Here is a 23020-nt window from a genome sequence, read left to right as displayed (position 1 = left end):
AGTCTGGAACTTATCATTGTCCTTCTTTAAGGGTCTCTTTCAAATCTATGATACTATATCTCTCTGTGTGTGAATCATCTATCTATCTCTATCTATGGCTGGATGGCTCTTTGTCAGGAATGCTTTGATTATATTTTCTTGCCCTGGTGAAGGGAGTTGGACTGGGCGGCCTTAAGTATTTTCTGTTGGTCATGGGGGTTCAGTGTGGGAAGTTTGCCTCAATTCTGTCGTTCGTGGGGTTCAGAATGCTCTTTGATTGTAGGTGAACTATAAATCCCAGTAACTACAACTCCCAATTGCCAAGGTCTATTTCCCCCAAATTCCATCTGTGTTGATATTTGGACATGTTGAGTATCCGTGCCAAGTTTGGTCCAGAACCATCATTGTTTGAGTCCACAGTACTCTCTGGATGTAGGTGAACTACAAGTCCCAAACTCAAGGTCAATGCCTACCAAACCCTTCTAGTGTTTTCTGTTGGTCATGGGAATCCTCTGTGCCACATTTGGTTGATTCCATCATTGGTGGAGTTCAGGATGCTCTGATTGTAGGTGAACTATAAATCCCACCAACTACAACTCCCAAATGTCAAGGTCTATTTTCCCCATACGCTATCTATGTTCACATTTGGGCATATTGAGTATTTGTGCCCAGTTTGGTCCAGGTCCATCATTGTTTGTGTCCACAGTGCTCTCTGGATGTAGGTGAACTACAACTCCCAAACTCAAGGTCAATGCCCATCAAATTGTTCCAGTATTTTCCATTGGAATGGAAATAGATAGATCGATCGATAGATATGCAAACACACATATATACACATATACACAAACAGATGGATAGATAGATAGATAGATGGATGTATATGTTTGTGTGCATATGTGTGTGTGTGTATATATTTCATAGAATCCTAGAATCAAAGAGTTGGAAGAGACCTCCTGGGCCATCATCCAGTCCAACCCCATTCTGCCAAGAAGCAGGAATATTGCATTCAAATCACCCCTGACAGATGGCCATCCAGCCTCTGTTTAAAAGCTTCCAAAGAAGGAGCCTCCACCACACTCCGGGGCAGAGAGTTCCACTGCTGAACGGCTCTCACAGTCAGGAAGTTCTTCCTCATGTTCAGGTGGAATCTCCTCTCTTGTAGTTTGAAGCCATTGTTCCATTGCGTCCTAGTCTCCAAATATTTGTGTATTTCTGTGTTTATATGTGTATATGTATGTTGCGTATATGTGTGTGCTTGTGTATATATGTGTGTATGTGTGCATGTGTAAATGTAAATATATGTGTATGCATGCATGTATGTGTGCATGTGTATATGTATTTGTATATTTGTGTGTGCTTGTGTATACGAACATTACATTTTTATTTATATAAATCAGTAGTTGTTGTAGTAGTAGTAGTATTGTGTGTGTATCCGTGTGTATATATTTGTGTATTTCTTTGTTTATATGTGTATATATGTATATTGCGTATATGTGTGTGCTTGTGTATATATGTGTGTATGTGTGTCTATATGTATATGTGTGTATGTGTGCATGTGTATATGTAAATATATGTGTATGTGTGCATGTATGTGTGCATGTGTATATGTAAATAATATATGTGTATGTGTGCATGTATGTGTGCATGTGTATATGTAAATATATGTGTATGCGTGCATGTATGTGTGCATGTGTATATGTAAATATATGTGTATGAGTGCATGTATGTGTGCATGTGTATATGTAAATATATGTGTATGTGTGCATGTATGTGTGCATGTGTATATGTTAATATGTTTGTATGTGTGCATGTATGTGTGCATGTGTATATGTAAATATATGTGTATGAGTGCATGTATGTGTGCATGTGTATATGTAAATATATGTGTATGAGTGCATGTATGTGTGCATGTGTATATGTAAATATATGTGTATGTGTGCATGTATGTGTGCATGTGTATATGTAAATATATGTGTATGCGTGCATGTATGTGTGCATGTGTATATGTAAATATATGTGTGTGTGTGCATGTATGTGTGCATGTGTATATGTTAATATATGTGTATGTGTGCATGTATGTGTGCATGTGTATATGTAAATATATGTGTATGTGTGCATGTATGTGTGCATGTGTATATGTAAATATATGTGTATGCGTGCATGTATGTGTGCATGTGTATATGTAAATATATGTGTATGTGTGCATGTATGTGTGCATGTGTATATGTTAATATGTGTGTATGTGTGCATGTATATATGTAAATATATGTGTATGTGTGCATGTATGTGTGCATGTGTATATGTATGTGTATATTTGTGTGTGCTTGTGTATACGAACATTACATTTTTATTTATATAGATTAGTATTAGTAGTCGCATTGCGCCGAGCCCTGGCTTGCCCACCCAGCTCCCTATTGCAATCTGCAAAATCTTGCAAGTGATGCAACGTATCATTATTTAGTGTTAGGACATGAAAAGCAAGCTGTGCCGACTTGTCCTTCCCTTTGCAGAAGTCTGCCTGCGTGGGAGGGATGGGGCTCCGCTTCTGAGTCAGGTCCAGATACTCCAGGGAAGGGGCTTCCGGGGCTTATTTTATCTCTCCTCCTGAAATCACATGCGGATTGCACCATCCTCGCCCATGCAAAGAATTTTGCTGCCTTAGGGAAACGTCCCATGCAGGCCCCTTGCATGTCCAGACCACAGCCGGGAATGCAAAAACAACAGACCTGGCTTGTGACCCAGCAGCATCTGAACTCACCACCCATGGCAGCAGATAGGTCAGATGTGAGGTTTCAGGGCATGGAAATGGGGCAGAATCAAGGCATCACGTTCCCTCTAAACAAGAACTACATCTCCCTTCGGTCTCCAGATTCCTAGCCTGCAAAATCTTTGGTTCTGGCCCTTTCCTTGCAAAGCCCCAAACACACTATTATTAGTTCTCCATTTCTAGACATTTGGAGATTGTCTATATAACGGCGCTCCGTGCATTCATACCAATGGCCACATGATCTTGGAGGTGTCTATGAACAACGCCGGCTCTTCGGCTTAGAAATGGAGATGAGCACCTGACTGGACTTGATGTCAAGGGGAAACCTTTACATTTACCTTTAACTATATTTCATTCTTAATTTGTGCCCGATGAAAGGACTTGGGCTACGGAAATGTTCACAGGATGGAGAGATGAATTAGAAAGGAAGGAAGGAAGGAAGGAAGGAAGGAAGGAAGGAAGGAAGGAAGGAAGGAAGGAAGGAGGGAAGGAAAAGAAGGAAGGAAGGGATTAAAGAAGGAAGGAAAAGAAGAAGGAAGGGAGGGAGGGAGGGAGGGATAAAAGAAGGAAGGAAAAGGAGAAGGAAGGAAGGGATAAAAGAAGGAAGGAAAAGAAGGGAGGGATAAAAGAAGGAAGGAAGGAAGGAAGGAAGGAAGGAAGGAAGGAAGGAAGGAAGGAAGGAAAGACTTATTTTGTGCCCAATGAAACTTCACAGGATGATTGAATTTGATCGATTGATCAATAGATAGATTAATATAGAAACAAATTAGATAGATAGATGATAGATAGATAGATAGATAGATAGATATAGATTCTTATTTATGCCCAGTGAAACTTCATAGGATGACTGAATTAAATCGATTGATCAATAGATTAATATAGAAACAAAAATAGATAGATAGATAGATAGATAGATAGATAGATAGATAGATAGATAGATAGACAGACAGACAGACAGGAAATGAATAGATGGATTGATTAATGGATGGATGGATGGAGAGAGAGAGAGAGAGAGACAGGAAAATGAATGGATGGATAGATAGGTGGATGGATGGATGAAGAGACAGATAGGAAAATGAATGGATGGAGAGATAGATAGATAGATAGATAGATAGATAGATAGATAGATAGATAGATGGATGGATGGATTAATAGCTAGCTGGATGGATAGATAGGTGGATGGATGGATGGATGGATGGAGAGACAGATAGGAAAATGAATGGATGGATAGATATGTGGATGGATGGATGGATGGATGGATGGATGGATGGATGGATGGATGGATGGAGAGACAGATAGGAAAATGAATGGATGGATAGATATGTGGATGGATGGATGGATGGATGGAGAGAGAGAGAGAGAGAGAGGAAAATGAATGGATGGATAGATGGATGGATAGATAGATAGATAGATAGATAGATAGAGTGAGAGACAGATAGGAAAATGGATGGATAGATGGATGGATGGATGGATGGAGAGAGAGACAGATAGGAAAATGAATGAATGGATGGATAGATAGGTGGATGGATGGATGGATGGATGGATGGATAGATAGATAGATAGATAGATAGATAGATAGATAGATAGATAGATAGATAGATAGATAGATAGATGGGGAGAGAGACAGATAGGAAAATGAATAGATGGATAGATAGGTGGATGGATGGATGAATAGCTAGCTAGCTAGATGGATGGATGGAGAGAGAGACAGATAGGAAAATGAATGGACGGATAGATGGATGGATGAATAGCTAGATAGCTAGCTAGAGATAGATAGATGGATAGATAGATGGAGTGAGAGACATATAGGAAAATGAATGGATGGATAGATTGGTGGATGGATGGATGGATGGATGGATGGATGGAGAGAGATAAGAAAATGAATTGATGGATTAGATGGATGGATAGAGAGAGAGAGAGAGAGAGAGGAAAATGAATGGATGGAGGGATGGAGGGATGAATAGATAGATGATAAACACATCGAATGATAGATCTAGTCGGATATATGGTGGATGGATGTGTGTCTCTTTGGTCAACCTCCGGTGATCTCAGGGTTAAGACTTTTGCAGCAGCCGCAGCCAAACAGGAGGAGGAACAGGGTATGATGCTGGAGAGGGACCTTTGTCCCCGGGGCCACCACTCTGGCACTTTTTCCTTGGCTCCAGCTGCTGACTCTGCCCGCCCCACCTCCCTCCCTCCTTCTTTCCTTCCTTCCCCCTTTCCCTCCTTCCAGCCCAGCTGGGCCAGCAGCAGCTATTTAAATCTGGGCTCTTGCTCTGGCTGGACAGAGTGTCCCTGGGGTCCAGCAGCAAGGAGAAAGAAAGGTAAAAGGGGGGAAAGAAAGGAAGGAGGGATGGAGGGATGGAGAAGGGGAAGACAGGCTTGTTCCAAACTGGTAGAATCCATAAAGGGGTGCTGAGATTATTTGCTTTATTTTTCAGAATATCTTAAATGTGTGTCTATAATGCAGAATGACTGCAGTTTGACACTGGGTTGTTGTAGGTTTTTTGGGCTATCCTAGAAGCATTCTCTCCTGACGTTTCGCCTGCATCTATGGGAAGCATCCTCAAAGTTGTGAGGTGAGAGGATGCTTGCCATAGATGGAGGCGAAACGTCAGGAGAGAATGCTTCTAGGACATGGCCATATAGCCCAAAATACCTACAGCTGTCCTTAAAATAGAACAACTAATGAATATTAGATAAGTAATAATATTAAAATATTATAACATAATATAATATAAAAATATAATAAAATATAATCACATTAAAATATAAAATATAATTTTATATTTTATAAAATTATAAATAACATATAAATAATAGTATATATATATTAATAATAATAATATCAAAATGTAATGGATAAGTAATACTATTAAAATATAATATAACAAAATATAATATTAAAATATAATGAAATATAATAGCATTAAAATATAAAATTTTATATTTTATAAAAGTATAAAATAATAAAATATCAATAATAGTAATTATATTTATATATTTATATATATTTATATATTAATAATAATAGTATCAAAATGTAAGGGATAAGTAATACTATTAAAATATAATATAACAAAATATAAGTAATAGTAATAATATTTAATAATATTTGAATATTATAAATACTAATACTATTAAAATGCAATGGGTAAGTAATCGTATCAAAATATAATAATATGATATTATATATATAATAGTATTAAAATATAATAAAATATAAGTAATGTGAATAATATTTCAAAGTAATCGTATTAAAATATAATAATATGATATAATATATATAATAGTATTAAAATATAGTAAAATATAAGTAATAGTAATAGTATTGAATAGTATTTCAAAGTAATCGTATTAACATATAATAATATGATATAATATATATAATAGTATTAAAATATAATAAAATATAAGTAATAGTAATAGTTTTGAATAGTATTTTAATACTATAAATATAATAATTTACTATGAAAAAATTACTATGAAAAATTTAGTATGAAAAATAATATAATATAAGTAATAGTATTAAAATATAATAATATAAATTATATTATTAAAATATAAGTAATAGTCTTTGATAGCATTTAATAGTATTATTAGTAATCATATTAAAATATAATATAAAGTAATAGTATTAAAATCTAATATAAAGTAATAGCATTAAAATATAATAGAATAAAATTTAAGCACTAGTAATACTCTTTGATAATATTTAATACTATTAATAGTAATAGTATTAAAATATAACAGTTAAGTAATAGTATTAAAATATAATATAATATAAGTAATAGTATTAAAATATAATAGAATAAAATATAAGCACTGATATTAGTCTTTGATAATATTTAATACTATTAATAGTAATAGTATTAAAATATAACAGTTAAGTAATAGTATTAAAATATAATATAATATAAGTAATAGTATTAAAATATAATAGAATAAAATATAAGCACTGATAATAGTCTTTGATAATATTTAATACTATTAATAGTAATAGTATTAAAATATAATAGGTAAGTAATAGCATTAAAATATAATAAAATAAATTGTAAGTAATAGTAATAGTCTTTGATAATATTTAATACTATTAATAGTAATAGTATTAAAATATAATAGGTAAGTAATAGTATTGAAATATAATATAATATAAGTAATAGCATTAAAATGTAATAAAATAAATTGTAAGCAATAGTAATAGTCTTTGATAATATTTAATACTTCTAATAGTAATAGTATTAAATTTTAATAGGTAAGTAATAGTATTAAAATATAAGTAATAGCATTAAAATGTAATATAATAAAATGTAAGTAATAGTAATAGTCTTTGATAGCATTTAATATTATCAATAGTAATAGTATTAAATTTTAATAGGTAAGTAAAAGTATTAAAATATAATAATATGATAAAGTATAAATAATACTATTAAACTATGATAAAACAAAACATAGTAAAAGTAATAGTAATAGTGGAGCCTCCAGTGGTGCAGTGTGTTAAAGCGCTGAGCTGCTGAACTTGCTGACCGAAAGGTCGCAGATTCAAATCCAGGGAGTGGGGTGAGCTCCCGCTGTTAGCCCCAGCTTCTGCCAACCAAGCAGTTGGTAAGCATGCAAATGTGAGTAGATCAATAGGTACCTCTCTGGCGGGAAGGTAACGGCGCTCCATGCAGTCATGCCAGTGGCCACGTGACCTAGGAGACGTCTACGGACAACGCCAGCTCTTCGGCTTAGAAATGGAGATGAGCCCCAGACTCGGCCCCAATTGGCTTAATGTCAGGGGAAAACCTTTACCTTTAATAGTAATAGTATTTGATAGTATTTAAAAGTATTAATAGTAATATAATATAATATAAATAATACTATTAAATTATAATAGAAAAAATATAAGTAATAGTATTGGGTAGTATTTAATAGTATTAATAGTAATATTATTAATATAATATAATATAAATAATACTATGAAATTATAATAGAATAAAATATAAATAATAGTATTGGATCGTATTTAATAGTATTAATAGTAATAGTAATATAATATAAATAATAGTATTTAATAGTATTAATAGTAATATTAATATAATATAATATAAATAGTACTATTAAATTATAATAGAATAAAATATAAGTATTAGTATTGGATGGTAATTAATAGAATTAATAGTAATATTATTAATATAATATAATATAAATAATACTATTAAATTATAATAATAGTATTGGATAGTATTTAATAGTATTAATAGTAATATTAATATAATATAAATAATACTATTAAATTATAATAGAAAAAATCTAAGTAATAGTATTGGATAGTATTTAATAGTATCAATAGTAATATTAATATAATATAATATAATATAATATAATATAATAGTACTATTAAATTATAATAGAATATAAATAATAGTATTGCATAGTATTTAATAGTATTAATAGTAATATTATTAATATAATATAAATAGTACTATTAAATTATAATAGAATAAAATATAAGTAATAGTATTGGATAGTATTTAATAGTATTAATAGTAATATTAATATAATATAATATAAATAATACTATTAAATCATAATAGAATAAAATATAATTAATAGTATTGGATAGTATTTAAAAGTATTAATAGTAATATAATTAATATAATATAAATAATACTATTAAATTATAGAATAAAATATAAGTAATAGTATTTAATAGTATTAATAGTAATGTAATATAATATAAATAATACTATTAAATTATAATAGTATAAAATATAAGTAATAGTATTTAATAGTATTAATAGTAATATAATATAATATAAATAGTGCTATTAAATTATAATAGTATAAAATATAAGTAATAGTACTTGATAGTATTCAATAGTATTAATATTAATATAATATAATGTAAATAATGGTATTTAATAGTATTAATAGTAATATAAATATAATATAATATAATATGTACTATTAAATTATAATAGAATAAAATATAAGTAATAGTATTGGATAGTATTTAATACTATTAATAGTAGTAGTATTAAAATATAATAGATAAGTAATAGTATTAAAATATAACAATAAAATATTTATTTACATCAATTATGTCACTTTTATTCTGCCCATATCCGCCCGAAGGCAACTCAGTTATAGTGTAAGTAATAATATTAAAATATAACAACAACAACAACAACAACAACAACAACAACAACAACACTTCCTGGGTTGTTGTAGGTTTTTTCGGGCTATATGGCCATGTTCTAGAGGCATTCTCTCCTGACTTTTCACCTGCATCTATGGCAAGCATCCTCAGAGGTTGTGAGGTCTGTTGGAACTAGGAAAAAGAATTTATCTATCTGTGGAATGACCGGGGTGGGACAAAGAACTCTTGTCTGTTGGAGCTAGACGTGAATGTTTTAACTGACCACCTTGATTAGCATTTGATAGCCTGGAAGTGCCTGGGGCAATCTTTTGTTGAGAGGGGATTAGATGTCCCTGATTGTTTGCTCTCTGTTGTTGTGCTGTTGTAGTTTTAGAGTTTTTTAATTCTGGTAGCCAGATTTTGTTCCTTTTCATGGTTTCCTCCTTTCTGTTGACATTGTCCACCTGCTTCTTGTGGATTTCAATGGCTTCTCTGTGTAGCCTGACCTGGTGGTTGTGAGAGTGGTACAGCACTTCTGTGAAGAAATGTCCAGGTGACTGGATTACAAACGACTGGTGTTTGCCAAATGACCAGGCGATAGCTTCAGGCTCTCAAGCCTGGTCTGAGTTATTGTTTTTGTCTCTTGAGTTTACATTTTTGTCTGGCCCCAAGAGGCCAGGTCCTTTATCTTTCTTATCTGTCTACGGCTGATGTTTTCCTTTTGTCCCAGCCTTTTACTTAATCTGTTTTTCCCATTGCTTTTCCAAATGCAGCTGAGCAGCCACCATGAGGTCCTTTGCCCTGTTTTTTGCAGCTGTGCTGCTGACCGGTGAGTATATTGCAATAAATTGATATAACAACACACCAATTCGAAATGATATTGATAACCCAGGAACGGAAATTGTGTTGCGTAATGTATTCCCATCTTTCTGCTTTTTATTCTCTTTCCAACCCAGGCTCCTGGGCCAATCCGCTTGTCCAAGAGGAGGCGAAAACCAAATGGGAGGAAACCGTAGAGTCCTTTTGGGACTATGTCTCCCAAGTGGGAAACGCGGCCGACGACGTCACGGCTCAGATCAAGAGTTCGCAGATTAGCAAAGAACTGGAGTGAGTCCTTTTGCTTTCCCTTCTTGCAAGGGGTTGAGTTCTGAGTTCGAAAGATATATGTGCATTTACGCCCCCCCCCCCAAACACAGGGTCAGGTTGGGTGGCCTTTGGGGGACCCTCACAACACTATGCTTCCCATTTAAGTTGCTAAAGCTAGACTTTGGGTCGTGCCTTCCTTGCAGAGCATAGTAGGGTCAGGTTGGATGGCCTTTGGGAAGGGGTCAGATTGGAGTCAGATTGGATGGCCTTGGGGGGTAGGATTGGGGTCAGATTGGATGGACTTTGGGGAGGTCAGATTGGGGTCAGATTGGATGGCCTGTGGGGGTGTCAGATTGGGGTCAGATTGGATGGACTTGGGGGGTCAGATTGGGGTCAGATTGGATGGACTTTGGGGAGGTCAGATTGGGGTCAGATTTGATGGACTTCGGGGGGGGGTCAGATTGGGGTCAGATTGCATGGACTTTGGGGGGGTCAGATTGGATGGCCTTTGGGGGGGTCAGATTGGATGGCCTTTGGGGGTGTCAGATTGGGTCAGATTGGATGGCCTTTGGGGGTGTCAGATTGGGTCAGATTGGATGGCCTTTGGGGGTGTCAGATTGGGGTCAGATTGGATGGCCTTTGGGGGGATCGGATTGGAGTCAGATTGGATGGATTTTGGGGGGGTCGGATTGGGGTCAGATTGGATGGACTTTGGGGGGTGTCAGATTGGGGTCAGATTGGATGGCCTTGGGGGGGTCAGATTTGATGGACTATGGGGGGGTCAGATTGGGGTATGGTTGGATGGCCTGGAGGGGGGTCTGATTGCGGTCAGGTTGGACGGCCTTTGGGGAGTCAGATTGGGGTCAGGTTGGATGGACTTTGGGGGGTCAGATTGGGGTCAGGTAAAGAAGACTCCTTTGACGTAGTTTGTGCCACAAAAATAAAACAAAAAATCTAGCCAGGGATTGAACAATGATATTATTATTATTATTATTATTATTATTATTATTATTATTATTATCATCATTATCATTATTATTATTAACACAACAAGATACGTCCACAGCAGACACTCTGCTGGCTGTTGTATTGGATCACACGTTGGACCAAGTGTCTAGAACTGTGTGATGTATCGGCCAATCATGCATGCAGATCCCAGTAAGGTGGCCTTTTGCAGCTGGCAGATGTTAATCTTGTCAGTGCCGATTGTGCTTGAGTGCAGGCCAAGGTCTTGAGGCACCGCACCCAGTGTGCCGATCACCACTGGGACCCCCTTGACTGGCTTGTGCCAGAGCCTTTGCAGTTCGATCTTTAAATCCTCGTATCGTGTCTGCTTTTCCAGTTGTTTCTCTGCAATCCTGCAGTCACCTGGGATTGCGACATCGCTGATCCATATTTTGTTTTTTAACATGATGGTGAGGTCAAGAGTCTTGTGCTCCAAAACTCTGTCTGTCTGAATCCGGAAGTCCCAGAGTATCTTGACGTGTTCATTCTCTGTAACTTTTTTTCCGGCTTGTGATCCCACCAGTTCTTTGTGGCAGGCAGATGGTGTTTGTGGCACAAGTTCCAATGGATCATCTGAGCAAGGGTGTTGTGCCTCTGCTTGGAGTCTGTCCACGATCTTCTTGCAGCAGCTGAGGATGGGAACTATTGTTTCATCTGATTCCTTACAGAGTCTACACTTGGGATCTGTGGTGGACTTTTCAATTCTGGCTTGGATGGCCTTGGTTCTAAGCAGTGGGTGGGGTCATGCAAATTTCATACCAATGGAGAGAGTGAGGAATCCTGGGATGTCCATTCTGGAGGAAAAACAGAACATCTAGGATGAAATTGTCTCAAAGTTGTTGATCAATTCCTATTTGCTGTGTGTCATAGGAACAAGTAGGAAAGGGTTAAGGGAAAAGCAGTGGGTGGGGGTAATCTAAATTCCCCACCAATGGAGAGAGTGAGGAATCCTGGGATGCCAATTCTGGAGGGAAAACAGAACATCTAGGATGAAATGGTCCCCAAGTTGTTGATCAGTTCTTATCTGCTGTGTGCCATAAAAACAGGTAGGAAAGGGTTTGCCATGTAATCCAAGGCTTAGTCCTAGCATTTCAGATCAGGGACCCTCGAGGTGGAAGGGCACCCCAAAAGCCATCCAGTCTGACCTTGTTTTGCCATGCAATCCAAGGCTTAGTCCTAGCATTTCAGATCAGGGACCCTCGAGGTGGAAGGGACCCTCAAAGACCATCTAGTCTGACCCTGGTTTTCCATGTAATCCAAGGCTTAGTCCTAGCATTTCATTTCAGGGACCCTCAAGGTGGAAGGGACCCCCAAAGGCCATCCAGTCTGACCTTGTTTTGCCATGTAATCCAAAGTTTAGTCCTAGCATTTCAGATTGGGGACACTAGAGGTGGAAGGGCACCCCAAAGTCCATCCAGTCTGACGCTGCTTTGCCATGCAATCCAAGGCTTAGTCCTAGCATTTCTGATCAGGGACCCTAGAGATGGAAGGGTACCCCAAAGGCCATCTAGTCTGACCCTGTTTTGCCATGTATTCCAAGGCTTAGTCCTAACATTTCATTTCAGGGACCCTGTAGGTGGAAGGGACCCCCAAAGACCATCCAGTCTGACCCTGTTTTGCCATGCAATCCAAGGCTTCATCTTAGCATTTCAGATCAGGGACCCTAGAGGTGGAAGGGCACACCAAAGGCCATCTAGTCCAACGCTATTTTGCATGCAATCCTAACCTTAGTCCTAGCATTACATTTCAGGGAACATAGAGGTGGAAGGGCACCCCAAAGGCCATCTACTCTGACCCTGTTTTGCTATGCATTCCAAGACTTAGTCCTAGAATTTCATTTCAGGGAACCTAGAGGTGGAAAGGACCCCCAAAGTCCATCCAGTCTGACCCTGTATTGCCATATAATCCAAGGCTTTGTCTTAGCATTTCAGATCAGGGACTCTAGAGGTGGAAGGGCACCCCAAAGGCCATCCAGTCTGACCCTGTTTTGCCATGCAATCCAAGGCTTAGTCCTAGCATTTCCGATCGGAGACTCTAGAGGTGGAAGGGACCCCCAAAGTCCATCCAGTCTGACCCTGTTTTGCCATGCAATCCAAGGCTTAGTCCTAGAATTTCAGATCAGGGACCCTCGAGGTGGAAGGGACCCCCAAAGGCCATCTAGTCCAACACTATTTTGCATGCAATCCAAGGCTTAGTCCTAGCATTTGAAATCGGGGACCCTAGAGGTGGAAGGGCACCCCAAAGACTATCCAGTCTGACCCTGTTTTGCCATGCAATCCAAGTCTTAGTCCTAGCATTACATTTCAGGGAACATAGAGGTGGAAGGGCACCCCAAAGGCCATCTAGTCTGGCCCTGTTTTTCCATGCATTCCAAGACTTAGTCCAAGAATTTCATTTCAGGGAACCTAGAGGTGGAAAGGACCCCCAAAGACCATCCAGTCTGACCTTGCTTTCCTATGCAATCCAAGACTTAGTCCTAGCATTTCATTTCAGGGACCCTCAAGGTGGAAGGGCACCCCAAAGGCCATCCAGTCTGACCCAGTTTTGCCATGCAATCCAAGGCTTAGTCCTAGCATTTCCGATCGGGGACCCTAGAGGTGGAAGGGCACCCCAAAGACCATCTAGTCTGACCCTCTTTTGCCATAGTCTTAGCATTTCCAACTGGGGACCCTAGAGGCCATCCATTCTGACCCTTCTCCTCCTTTGCATCCCCGCAGTGGCCTCATCACGGACACCATGGCGGAGCTGGACCTCTACACGGAGGACCTTCGCTCCAAATTTGGCCCGTACGCGCAGGACGCCCAGCAGCGCTTGACCAGCGAGGTGTCGGCCTTGTCGGAGAAGCTGCGCTCGGACATGGAGGAGACCAAGGGCAAGATCGTGCAGTACACCAGCGACGCCCGGCTGATGCTGGACCACAACCTGGAGGTGGTGCGCTCCCAGCTGGGGCTCTTCCTGCGCAAACTGAAGAAGCGCCTGGCCAAGGACACGGAGGAGCTGCGCCGCAAGATGGCCGAGTACGCCCGGGAGGTGCGCGCCAGCACCGACGAGAAGGTGGACGCCGTGCGCCAGGGACTGGAGCCCTACCTTTCCAACATCCGGGAGCGCGGGCAGCAGCGCCTGCAGGCTCTGGGCCAGGCCGTGGGCGAGCAGGGCAAGATGGTGCACCAGCAGCTCAGCGGGCGCGCACTCGAGCTCCACGACCAGTTGCGCCAGAAAGCCCAGGAGGTCCAAGGCTCCTTCGACCAGGCCGCCCAGGCTCTCCGGCAGTGGTTCGCCCCCTTCCTGGAGGACGTCTCCTCCCAGTTCCAGGCCCTGGTCGAGAAGGTCAAGGCCCTCCAGGCCTGAACACAGGTGCGCATCATGCGCAAGTCATGCGCAAGTCATGCGCCAGCATGCGCATGGGAAGCAAAGGCCTGGCCCTCCGGGGACTCTTTGGCCCTAACCCACTCATGGGCAAACTTGGGCCCTCCAGGTGTTTGGACTTCAACTCCCATCATTCCTAACAGCCTACCGGCTGTTAGGAATGATGGGAGTTGAAGTCCAAAACACCTGGAGGGCCCAAGGTTGCCCCTGCCTGCACTAACCTCACACTCACTCACTCTCCCCTCCTGCCTGGCACCCTTCTCACATGCAAACCCACATCAGCAGACTCTCAGTTAACTGGAGCTCTCAGTTAACCGGAATTATCACTTCACTGGGACTCTCAGTTAGCCAGAACCCCCTTGGACAACCAGAAAGCTTAGTTAACCAGAAGTCTCGCCTAACCAGAACTGCCAGTAAACCAGGACTCTCAGTTAACCAGAATTCTCGGTTAGCCAGAGCTCTCATTTAACTGGGACTCTCAGTTAACCAGAATTCTCAGGTAGCCAAAGTTCTCATTTAACTGGGACTCCCAGTTAAGCAGAACAGTATGGTAACCCATACACTTTCAATTGGCCAGAATTCTCTTGGGTAACTAGAAATCTCAGTTAACCAGAATTCTCAGTTAGCCAGAATTCTGTTAGCCAGAGCTCTCATTTAACTGGGACTCTCAGTTAACCAGAGCAGTATGGTAACCCATACACTTTCAGTTGGCCAGAATTCTCTTGGGTAACTAGAAATCTCAGTTAACCATAATTCTCAGTTAGCCAGAACTCTCTTGGGTAACCTGAAATCTTAATAACCAGAAGTGGCAGTGAACCAGGACTCTCAGTTAACCAGAACATGCTGGTAACCCAAAGACTTTCAGTTAGCTAGAACCACAAATCTCAGTTAACCGAACGCCTCCGTTAACCAGAACTGCCAATAAAACAGGACTCTCAGTTAACCAGAATTCTCAGTTAGCCAGAGCTCCGTTAACTGGGACTCTCATTTAAGCACAACACTCTGGTCACGAGAACACTTTCAATTAGCCAGAACTCTCTTGGGTAACCAGAAATCTCAGTTAACCAGAGCTCTCAGTTAACCGGAATTCTCAGTTAGACAGAAATCTTAGTTAAGCACAACTGTCAGTATTACAACTGCCAGTATTATATTCAGTAATCCAGAACTCTCAGTTATCCAGCGCTCTCGGTTAACCGGGACTCTCAGTTAAATTAGACTCTCAGTTAAACAGTACCCTCTCTGGTAACCAGAAGTCTCAGTTAACCAGAACATTTTGTTAACTGGAATTCTCAGTTTAACCAGAACACTCTCATTTAACTAGAACTCTCTCTGGTAACTAGAAGTCTCAGTTAACTGGAACTCTCAGTTAATCAGAGCTGCTAGTTAATTGGAACTCTCAGTTAACTGGGACTCTCAGTTAACCAGAATTCACTGATAACCAGAAGTTTCCATTAACTGGAGCTCCCAATTAACCAGAATTCTCAGTTTACTTGGACTCCCAGTTAACCAGGGCTCCCTCTGATAACCAGAATTCTCAGTTAACCAGAACTGCCAGTTAAGTGGAACTCTCAGTTAACCGGAGTTCTGAGTTCACCAGCAAAAACCAAGATGACCTCCAGACCTGCTTCAATGCTCCATGCCATGTACTAACTACTAACACAGTACAGTAGACTCTCAGTTAACCAGAACTCTCAAGCAACCAGCAACAGAATAATAATTGAAGAAATAATAATAATACCGTAAATAAAAATAAAAATACAGTCTGTTGTTAGTAATATTGTCGACTCTCAGTTAACCGTAACTCTCAAGCAACGAGTGGGGAAAAAAACAGTCAAAGACATCATACTTTCAATGCCGGTTAACTGAGAGTCCCCCACGTCTTCTCCTTAGCCATTTTGGTGAATTAGTCTCCTGCGCATTCCTCTTTTTGGTCCTTTTTTGTAACCTTCGTGCAAGATCTCTCTTTTAACACCTTGTGTAAACCTTGCATCGCCCCGCCCGCTCCTTTTCCTTTGTTTTGGATCTGTAACAATAAAATATACTTTGGTTTCTATATCTCTCTTGCGTGCATTGTTTCTCATCTGATGCTCCATTGCATTGCTCTCCAGAGTCCTTTGTGACTCTTAGCCAACTACAAATCCCATAGATCCCAGAGGGGAGGGTTATATTGACCCTGGGGATTTTCCATGCGCACCGTTTCAAAGGCCACCCTTGATAACACAGCCTCTACTCATCCAAAGGTTAATACAATGCGCCGGTGTTTTTCCACATCTGTTTATACGAAGCAATGGTTTCAAATGTGAATGGTCACTGGGCAAACTGGGAGGCAGCGCTGATGGAATTGTTCCAGGAGTGGCATGTGACGTCTGTAGACAGTCCACGTTTCGCAGGCATAGAGCAGGGTTGGAAGGACAATAGCTTTATAAACAAGCCCCTTGGTGTCCCTACGGATGTCCCGGTCCTCAAACACTCTCTGCTTCATTTGGAAAAATGCTGCACTCGCAGAGCTCAGGCGGTGTTATATTTCAGTCTCAATGTTGATGTCTGTAGACAGTCCATGTTTCGCAGGTATAGAGCATGGTTGGAAGGACAATAGCTTTATAGACAAGCACCTTGGTGTCCCTATGGATGTCCCGGTCCTCAAATACTCTCTGCTTCATTTGGGAAAATGCTGCACTCGCAGAGCTCAGGTGGTGTTGTATTTCAGTCTCAATGTTGATGTCTGTAGACAGTCCACGTTTCGCAGGCATAGAGCAGGGTTGGGAGGACAATAGCTTTATGAACAAGCCCCTTGGTCTCCCTACGGATGTCCCGGTCCTCAAACACACTCTGCTTCATTTGGGAAAATGCTGCACTCGCAGAGCTCAGGCGGTGTTGTATTTCATTCTCCATGTTGACTTTGGTGGAGAGGTGGCTGCCAAGGGAGCGGGAATTTGCCTAGTCCAATGTGGGCTAGGCAAAACTACGGTCAGGTGGAACTGGAATTGGTTAAATCGACGAACACAGAGGGTGCTCACCAATGCTTCCTCTTCATCTTGGAAAGAAGTGACGAGTGGAGTGCCATCCGCAGGGTTCCGTCCTGGGCCCGGTCCTGCTCAGGATCTTCATTCATGACTGAGATGAAGGGTCGGAAGGCAGGATCATCAAGTTTGCAGACAGGACCAAATTGGGAGGGAGAGCCAATAGTCCAGAGGACAGGAGCAGGATTCAAAACGATCTTGACAGATTAGAGAGATGAAGGGCCAAAACTAACAAAATGAAGTTCAGCAGGGACAAATGCAAGATACTCCACTTTGGCAGGAAAGACGAAATGCAAAGATACAGAATGGGGGACAATGCCTGGCTCGAGAGCAGTACGTGTGAAAAAGATCTTGGAGTCCTCGTGGACAACAAGTTAAACATGAGCCGATAATGTGATGTGGCGGCAAAAAAAGCCAATGGGATTTTGGCCTGCATCAAGAGGAGCATAGTGTCTAGATCTAAGGAAGTCATGCTCCCCATGCTCTATTCCGCCTTGGTTAGACCACTTTACCTGGAATATTGTGTCCAATTCTGGGCACCACAATTCAAGAGAGATATTGACTCTAAGCTGGAATGTGTCCAGAGGAGGGCAGCTCAAATGATCAAGGGTCTGGAGAACAAGCCCTATGAGGAGCGGCTTAAGGAGCTGGGCATGTTTAGCCTGAAGAAGAGAAGGCTGAGAGGAGACATGATAGCCATGTATAAATATGTGAGAGGAAGCCACAGGGAGGAGGAGGGAGCAAGCTTGTTTTCTGCTGCCCTGGAGACTAGGACGCAATGGAACAATGGCTTCAAACTACAAGAGAGGAGATTCCATCTGAACATGAGGAAGAACTTCCTGACTGTGAGAGCCGTTCAGCAGTGGAACTCTCTGCCCCGGAGTGTGGTGGAGGCTCCTTCTTTGGAAGTTTTTAAACAGAGGCTGGATGGCCATCTGTCAGGGGTGCTTTGAATGCAATATTCCTGCTTCTTGGCAGAATGGGGTTGGACTGGATGATGGCCCAGGAGGTCTCTCCCAACTCTTGGATTCTATGATTTTATAATTCTAATGGTCCACGTTTTCTAACAGGGATGGAGGAAAAAAGGAAGAATGGAAAGAAGGAAGATCACAAGAAAGGAAGGGGGAAGAAAGGAAAGAAGGAAGGAAAAGAAAGAAAGGAAAAAGAAAGAAAGATTGAAAGAGGGGGAGGGAGCAAAGGAAGGGAGGAAAAAGGAAGAAAGACATAAGGGAAGGGAGGGAGGGAGGGAGGGAAAGGAGGGAAGAAAAAATAAAGAAAAGAAAGAAAGAAAGAGAGAGAGAGAGAAAGAGGGAGGGAGTGAGGGATGAAAGAAGGAAGGAAAAGAAGAAGGAAGGAAGAAAAGAAGGGAGGGAGGGAGGGAGGGAAGGGAAGGGAAGGAGGGAAGAAAAAAGAAAGAAAGAAAGAAAGAAAGAGAGGGAGGGAGGGAGGGAGGGAGGAAAGAAGGAAGAAAGGAAAGAAGGAAGACTGGAAGAAAGGAAGGGGGAAGAAAGGAAAGAAGGAAGGAAAAAGAACGAAAGATTGAAAGAGAGTGAGGGAGGGAGCAAAGGTAGGAAGGAAGAATGGAAAGAAGGAAGGAAGAGAAAAGAAAGAGATTGGAAGAAAGCAAGGAAGGAAGGAAAAGAAAAAGGAAGAAGTATGGGGGAAAGAAAGAGAAAAATAAGAGGGAAGTAAAGAAAAGAAGAAAGGAAGGGAAGAAAGAAGAAAGGAAGGAAGAAGAAAGGAAGGAAGGGAAGGGAAGGAAGAAGAAAGAAAGAAAGAAAGAAAGAAAGAAAGAAAGAAGAAAGAGAGGGAGGGAGGAAGAAAGGAAAGAAGTAAGAAAGGAAAGGAGGAAGACTGGAAGAAAGGAAAGGGGAAGAAAGGAAAGAAGTAAGAAAGGAAAGGAGGAAGACTGGAAGAAAGGAAAGGGGAAGAAAGGAAAGAAGGAAGGAAAAAGAAAGAAAGATTGAAAGAGAGGGATGGAGGGAGCAAAGGAAGGGAAGAGGGAAGGAAGGAAGAGAAAAGAAAAAAAGAAAGAAGAAAGAGAGGGAGAGAGGGAGGAAGAAAGGAAAGAAGTAAGAAAGGAAATAAGGAAGACTGGAAGAAAGGAAGGGGGAAGAAAGGAAAGAAGGAAAGAAAAAGAAAGAAAGATTGAAAGAGAGGGAGGGAGGGAGGGAGCAAAGGAAGGAAGGAAGGAAGAGAAAGAAAGAAAGGGGAAAGAAAAAAGAAAGAGGGAAGTAAGGAAAAGAAGAAAGGAAGGGAAGAAAGGAAGGAAGGAAAGAAGGAAAGGAAGAAGAAGAAAAAGAAAGAAAGAAAGAAAGAAAGAAAGAAAGAAAGAAAGAAAGAAAGAGGGGGGGGGAGGTTCCTTCCTTAGAAAGGCTTGGGGGACATTGAGTTTTCCAGTGGAAAAACAAAGGATTTCTCAATAAGCTGAACTGCAATGTGAGGGGGTGGGGGTGGGGTGGGGGGCACCCAAGCAAGGCGCCTTCCCAGCAGCCGGGGTTACTGGCGTTCATCCTTTTGGGCGCCTGGAAGGAGAAGAGTCAGACTCTCTCTCGCTCACATCTTTGGACAAACATCTCTTTCTGGTTGCTGCTGTGAACGGGAATAACCCCAGGGCCAGTTGTGTGTCCTTCTGTGTGTGTTGTGTGTCTTGGGTGGGTTTTTCTTCCCTTTTCTTCCCATCCGCCCGGATGAATGGTCTTGCCAGTTCAAACTGGGAACATTTGGAACGGTTTGTTCCTTGGAGATGGAATGAAGGAGGAGGGTAAGAACGGCAAAGAAAGCGTAGAAATCCCATCTAAGAACAGAGAAGGCTTTGGAGGCCTTGTCTTTGGGGTTTTGTCCCCATTGGCTGCATTTTGGCCCAACTCCAGTCTTTTAAAGGGGGTTGTGTGTTCAATACGTACACAAACACACACACACAAACAAATTCACAACAAGCCACAGGGTCACCCACATTCAGGAAGGAAAAGTAAAGCAAACTATACATCAATAACAACAACAACAACAACAACGGAATCCAGCATATAGATCTCATTTGCTGTGACATACTATGTCATAATAATAATAATAATAATAATAATAATAATAATAATAATAATAATAATAAGGTTCTTGTGGGTTTTTTCGGGCTATAGGGCCATGTTCTAGAGGCATTCTCTCCTGACGTTTCGCCTGCATCTATGGCAAGCATCTTCAGAGGTAGTGTGGTCTGTTGGAACTAAGAAAATGCGTTTATATATCTGTGGAATGACCAGGGTGGGACAAAGGACTCTTGTCTGCTGGAGCTAGGTGGGAATGTTTCAACTGACCACCTTCATTAGCATTTGAAGGCCTGGCTGAGCCTGGGAAAATCTTTTGTTGAGAGGTTTTAAGATGTGCCTGGTTGTTTCCTCTCTGCTTTGGCTGATTTCTCTGGTTGGAGTAGTCTGCAGTGCCTTTCCTGTTCCTTGATTCGTGTCTGGGCAATGCTGCTGCATTTGGTGGTCCCTATGTAGACTTGTCCACAGCTGCATGGTATACGGTAGACTCCTGCAGAAGGGAGAGGATCCCTCTTGTCCTTTGCTGAACGGAGCATTTGAACGTATACCATGCAGCTGTGCACAAGAAGTCTACATAGAGACCACCAAACGCAGCATTGCCCAAACACGAATCAAGGAACATGGAAGGCACTGCAGACTCCTTCAACCAGAGAAGTCAGCCACAGCAGAGCACCTGATGAACCAGCCTGGACGCAGCGTATTATTTGAGAACACAGAAATGCTGGACCACTCTCACAACCACCATGTCAGATGACACAGAGAAGCCATTGAAATCCACAAGAAGCATGTGGACAATTTCAACAGAAAGGAAGAAACCATGAAAATGAACAAAATCTGGCTACTAGTATTAAAAAACTCTAAAATTACAACAGCACAACAGCAGAGAGGAAACAACCAGGCACATCTTAACACCTCTCAACAAAACATTTTCCCAGGCTCAGCCAGGCCTTCAAATGCTAATGAAGGTGGTCAGCTGAAACATTCCCACCTAGCTCCAGCAGAGAAGAGCTCTTTGCCCCACCCCAGCCATTCCACAGATATATAAACCCATTTTCCTAGTTCCAACAGACCTCACTACCTCTGAGGATGCTTGCCATAGATGCAGGCGAAACGTCAGGAGAGAATGCCTCTAGAACATGGGCATATAGCCCGAGAAAAACCACAAGAACCTAGAAATTCAAAACAGGCCACAGGGTCACCCACATTCAGAAAGGAAAAGTAAAGCAACTATACATCAATAACAACAACAACAACAACAACAACAACAACAACAACAACAATGGAATCCAGCATATGGGTCTCATTTGCTGTGAAATACTATGTTTTTGTGTCATAATAATAATAATAATAATAATAATAATAATAATAATAATAATAATCTGGCTCTCGTCTTAGATAAATTACTTATTGCAACGTTTGGTAAGAAAGATACATTGTAATTTGTGGGCTTTTTGCAACATTTAAAGGTATCTTTATTACTAAATGTTGCAAAAGCCCACAAATCCGTTGCAATAAGTAATTTAACTGAAAAGTGAACTAGATTATTATTAACAACAACAACAATAATAATAATATGATTATTATTTTAATGCAAACAAATTCACCAAAAGACCAAAAGCATTCAGAAAGGAAGAGGAAGGAGGAAGGGAGGGAGGGAAGAAAGAAAAGAAGATTGGAAGAAAGGAAGGAGGAAGGAGGGAAGGAAGGAAGGGGAGGGAGGAAGGAAGGAAGGAAAGAAGGGAAGGGAAGGGAAGGGAAGGAAAGGAAAGGAAGGAAGGAGGAAGAAGTAAGTAAGGAAGAGAGAGAGGGAGGAAGGGAGGGAGGAAGGAATAGAAAATTGGAAGAAAGGAAGGAGGAAGAAAGGAAAGAAGGAAGGAACGGAAGGAAGGAAGAAAAAAGGATGAAAGACCCAAGCACCACAACTGAAGGGAGATGTTGACTCCAAGCTGGAATGTGTCCAGAGGAGGGTGACTCAAAGGTTCAAGGGTCTGGAGAACAAGCCCTATGAGGAGCGGCTTAAAGAGCTGGGCATGTTTAGCCTGCTGAAGAGAAGGCTGAGAGGAGACATGTATAAATATGTGAGAGGAAGCCAAAGGGAGGAGGGAGTAAGCTTGTTTTCTGCTTCCTTGGAGAGTAGGACACAATGGAGCCATGGCTTCGAACTGCAAGAAATAAAGGAGATTCCACCTGAATATGAGGACAAGCTTCCTAACTGTGTGAGAGAGCTGTTCAGCAGTGGAACTCTCTTCCCCAGAGTGTGGTGGAGGCTCCTTCTTTGGAGGGTTTTAAGCAGAGGCTGGCTGGCCATCTCTCGGGGGTGCTTTCAATGCGATTTTGCAGAATGGGGTTGGACTGGATGGCCCACAATGTCTCTTCCAACTCTAGGATGCTATGATTCTATCATCCATAGTACAGTATAGTCTTGTTGTAGAGCAATTTATAATGGCTGTGGATTAGGCCCAAGCCATTGTGGGTTGCCTGGTGAGAAAAGAGAAGCCAATATTGCAAAATAAATCCCACCAAGTTGAAGCAGAAGCCACCAAGATGATTTATTTGCGATTCAGCTGAAAAGGATGCAGAGCAGCAATCATTTACCAAGCTAAGCATACATGAGTACAAATAATGGCCATTT

The 23020-nt window shown here is 40.8% G+C and overlaps 1 protein-coding gene across 1 annotated transcript; it reads left to right on the top strand.

Annotated features, from left to right (window-relative positions):
* The first annotated feature begins 4962 nt into the window (after positions 1-4962).
* Positions 4963-16380, top strand: LOC137095005 (apolipoprotein E-like). Its single transcript, XM_067461138.1, has 4 exons — positions 4963-5070; positions 9644-9699; positions 9827-9977; positions 13679-16380. The coding sequence occupies exons 2-4, from the start codon at positions 9657-9659 to the stop codon at positions 14307-14309; spliced, it is 825 nt and encodes a 274-aa protein (XP_067317239.1). The 5' UTR covers positions 4963-5070; positions 9644-9656; the 3' UTR covers positions 14310-16380.
* Positions 16381-23020: the final 6640 nt, after the last annotated feature.

Source organism: Anolis sagrei, chromosome X (genome assembly GCF_037176765.1).
Source record: "Anolis sagrei isolate rAnoSag1 chromosome X, rAnoSag1.mat, whole genome shotgun sequence".
NCBI classification, from domain to species: Eukaryota; Metazoa; Chordata; class Lepidosauria; order Squamata; family Dactyloidae; genus Anolis; species Anolis sagrei.
The sequence above is the reverse complement of the archived record's forward strand: the minus strand, read 5'-3'. Positions and strand labels throughout refer to the sequence as shown.

What these genes read in the sequence shown, in the direction of transcription:
- LOC137095005 (XM_067461138.1), top strand. Translation starts at nt 9,657, where the DNA reads ATGAGGTCCTTTGCCCTGTTTTTTGCAGCTGTGCTGCTGACCG. An exon ending in TGCAGCTGTGCTGCTGACCG is followed by an intron (nt 9,700 to 9,826) that starts GTGAGTATATTG and finishes TTTCCAACCCAG; the next exon opens with GCTCCTGGGCCAATCCGCTT. An exon ending in CAGATTAGCAAAGAACTGGA is followed by an intron (nt 9,978 to 13,678) that starts GTGAGTCCTTTT and finishes GCATCCCCGCAG; the next exon opens with TGGCCTCATCACGGACACCA.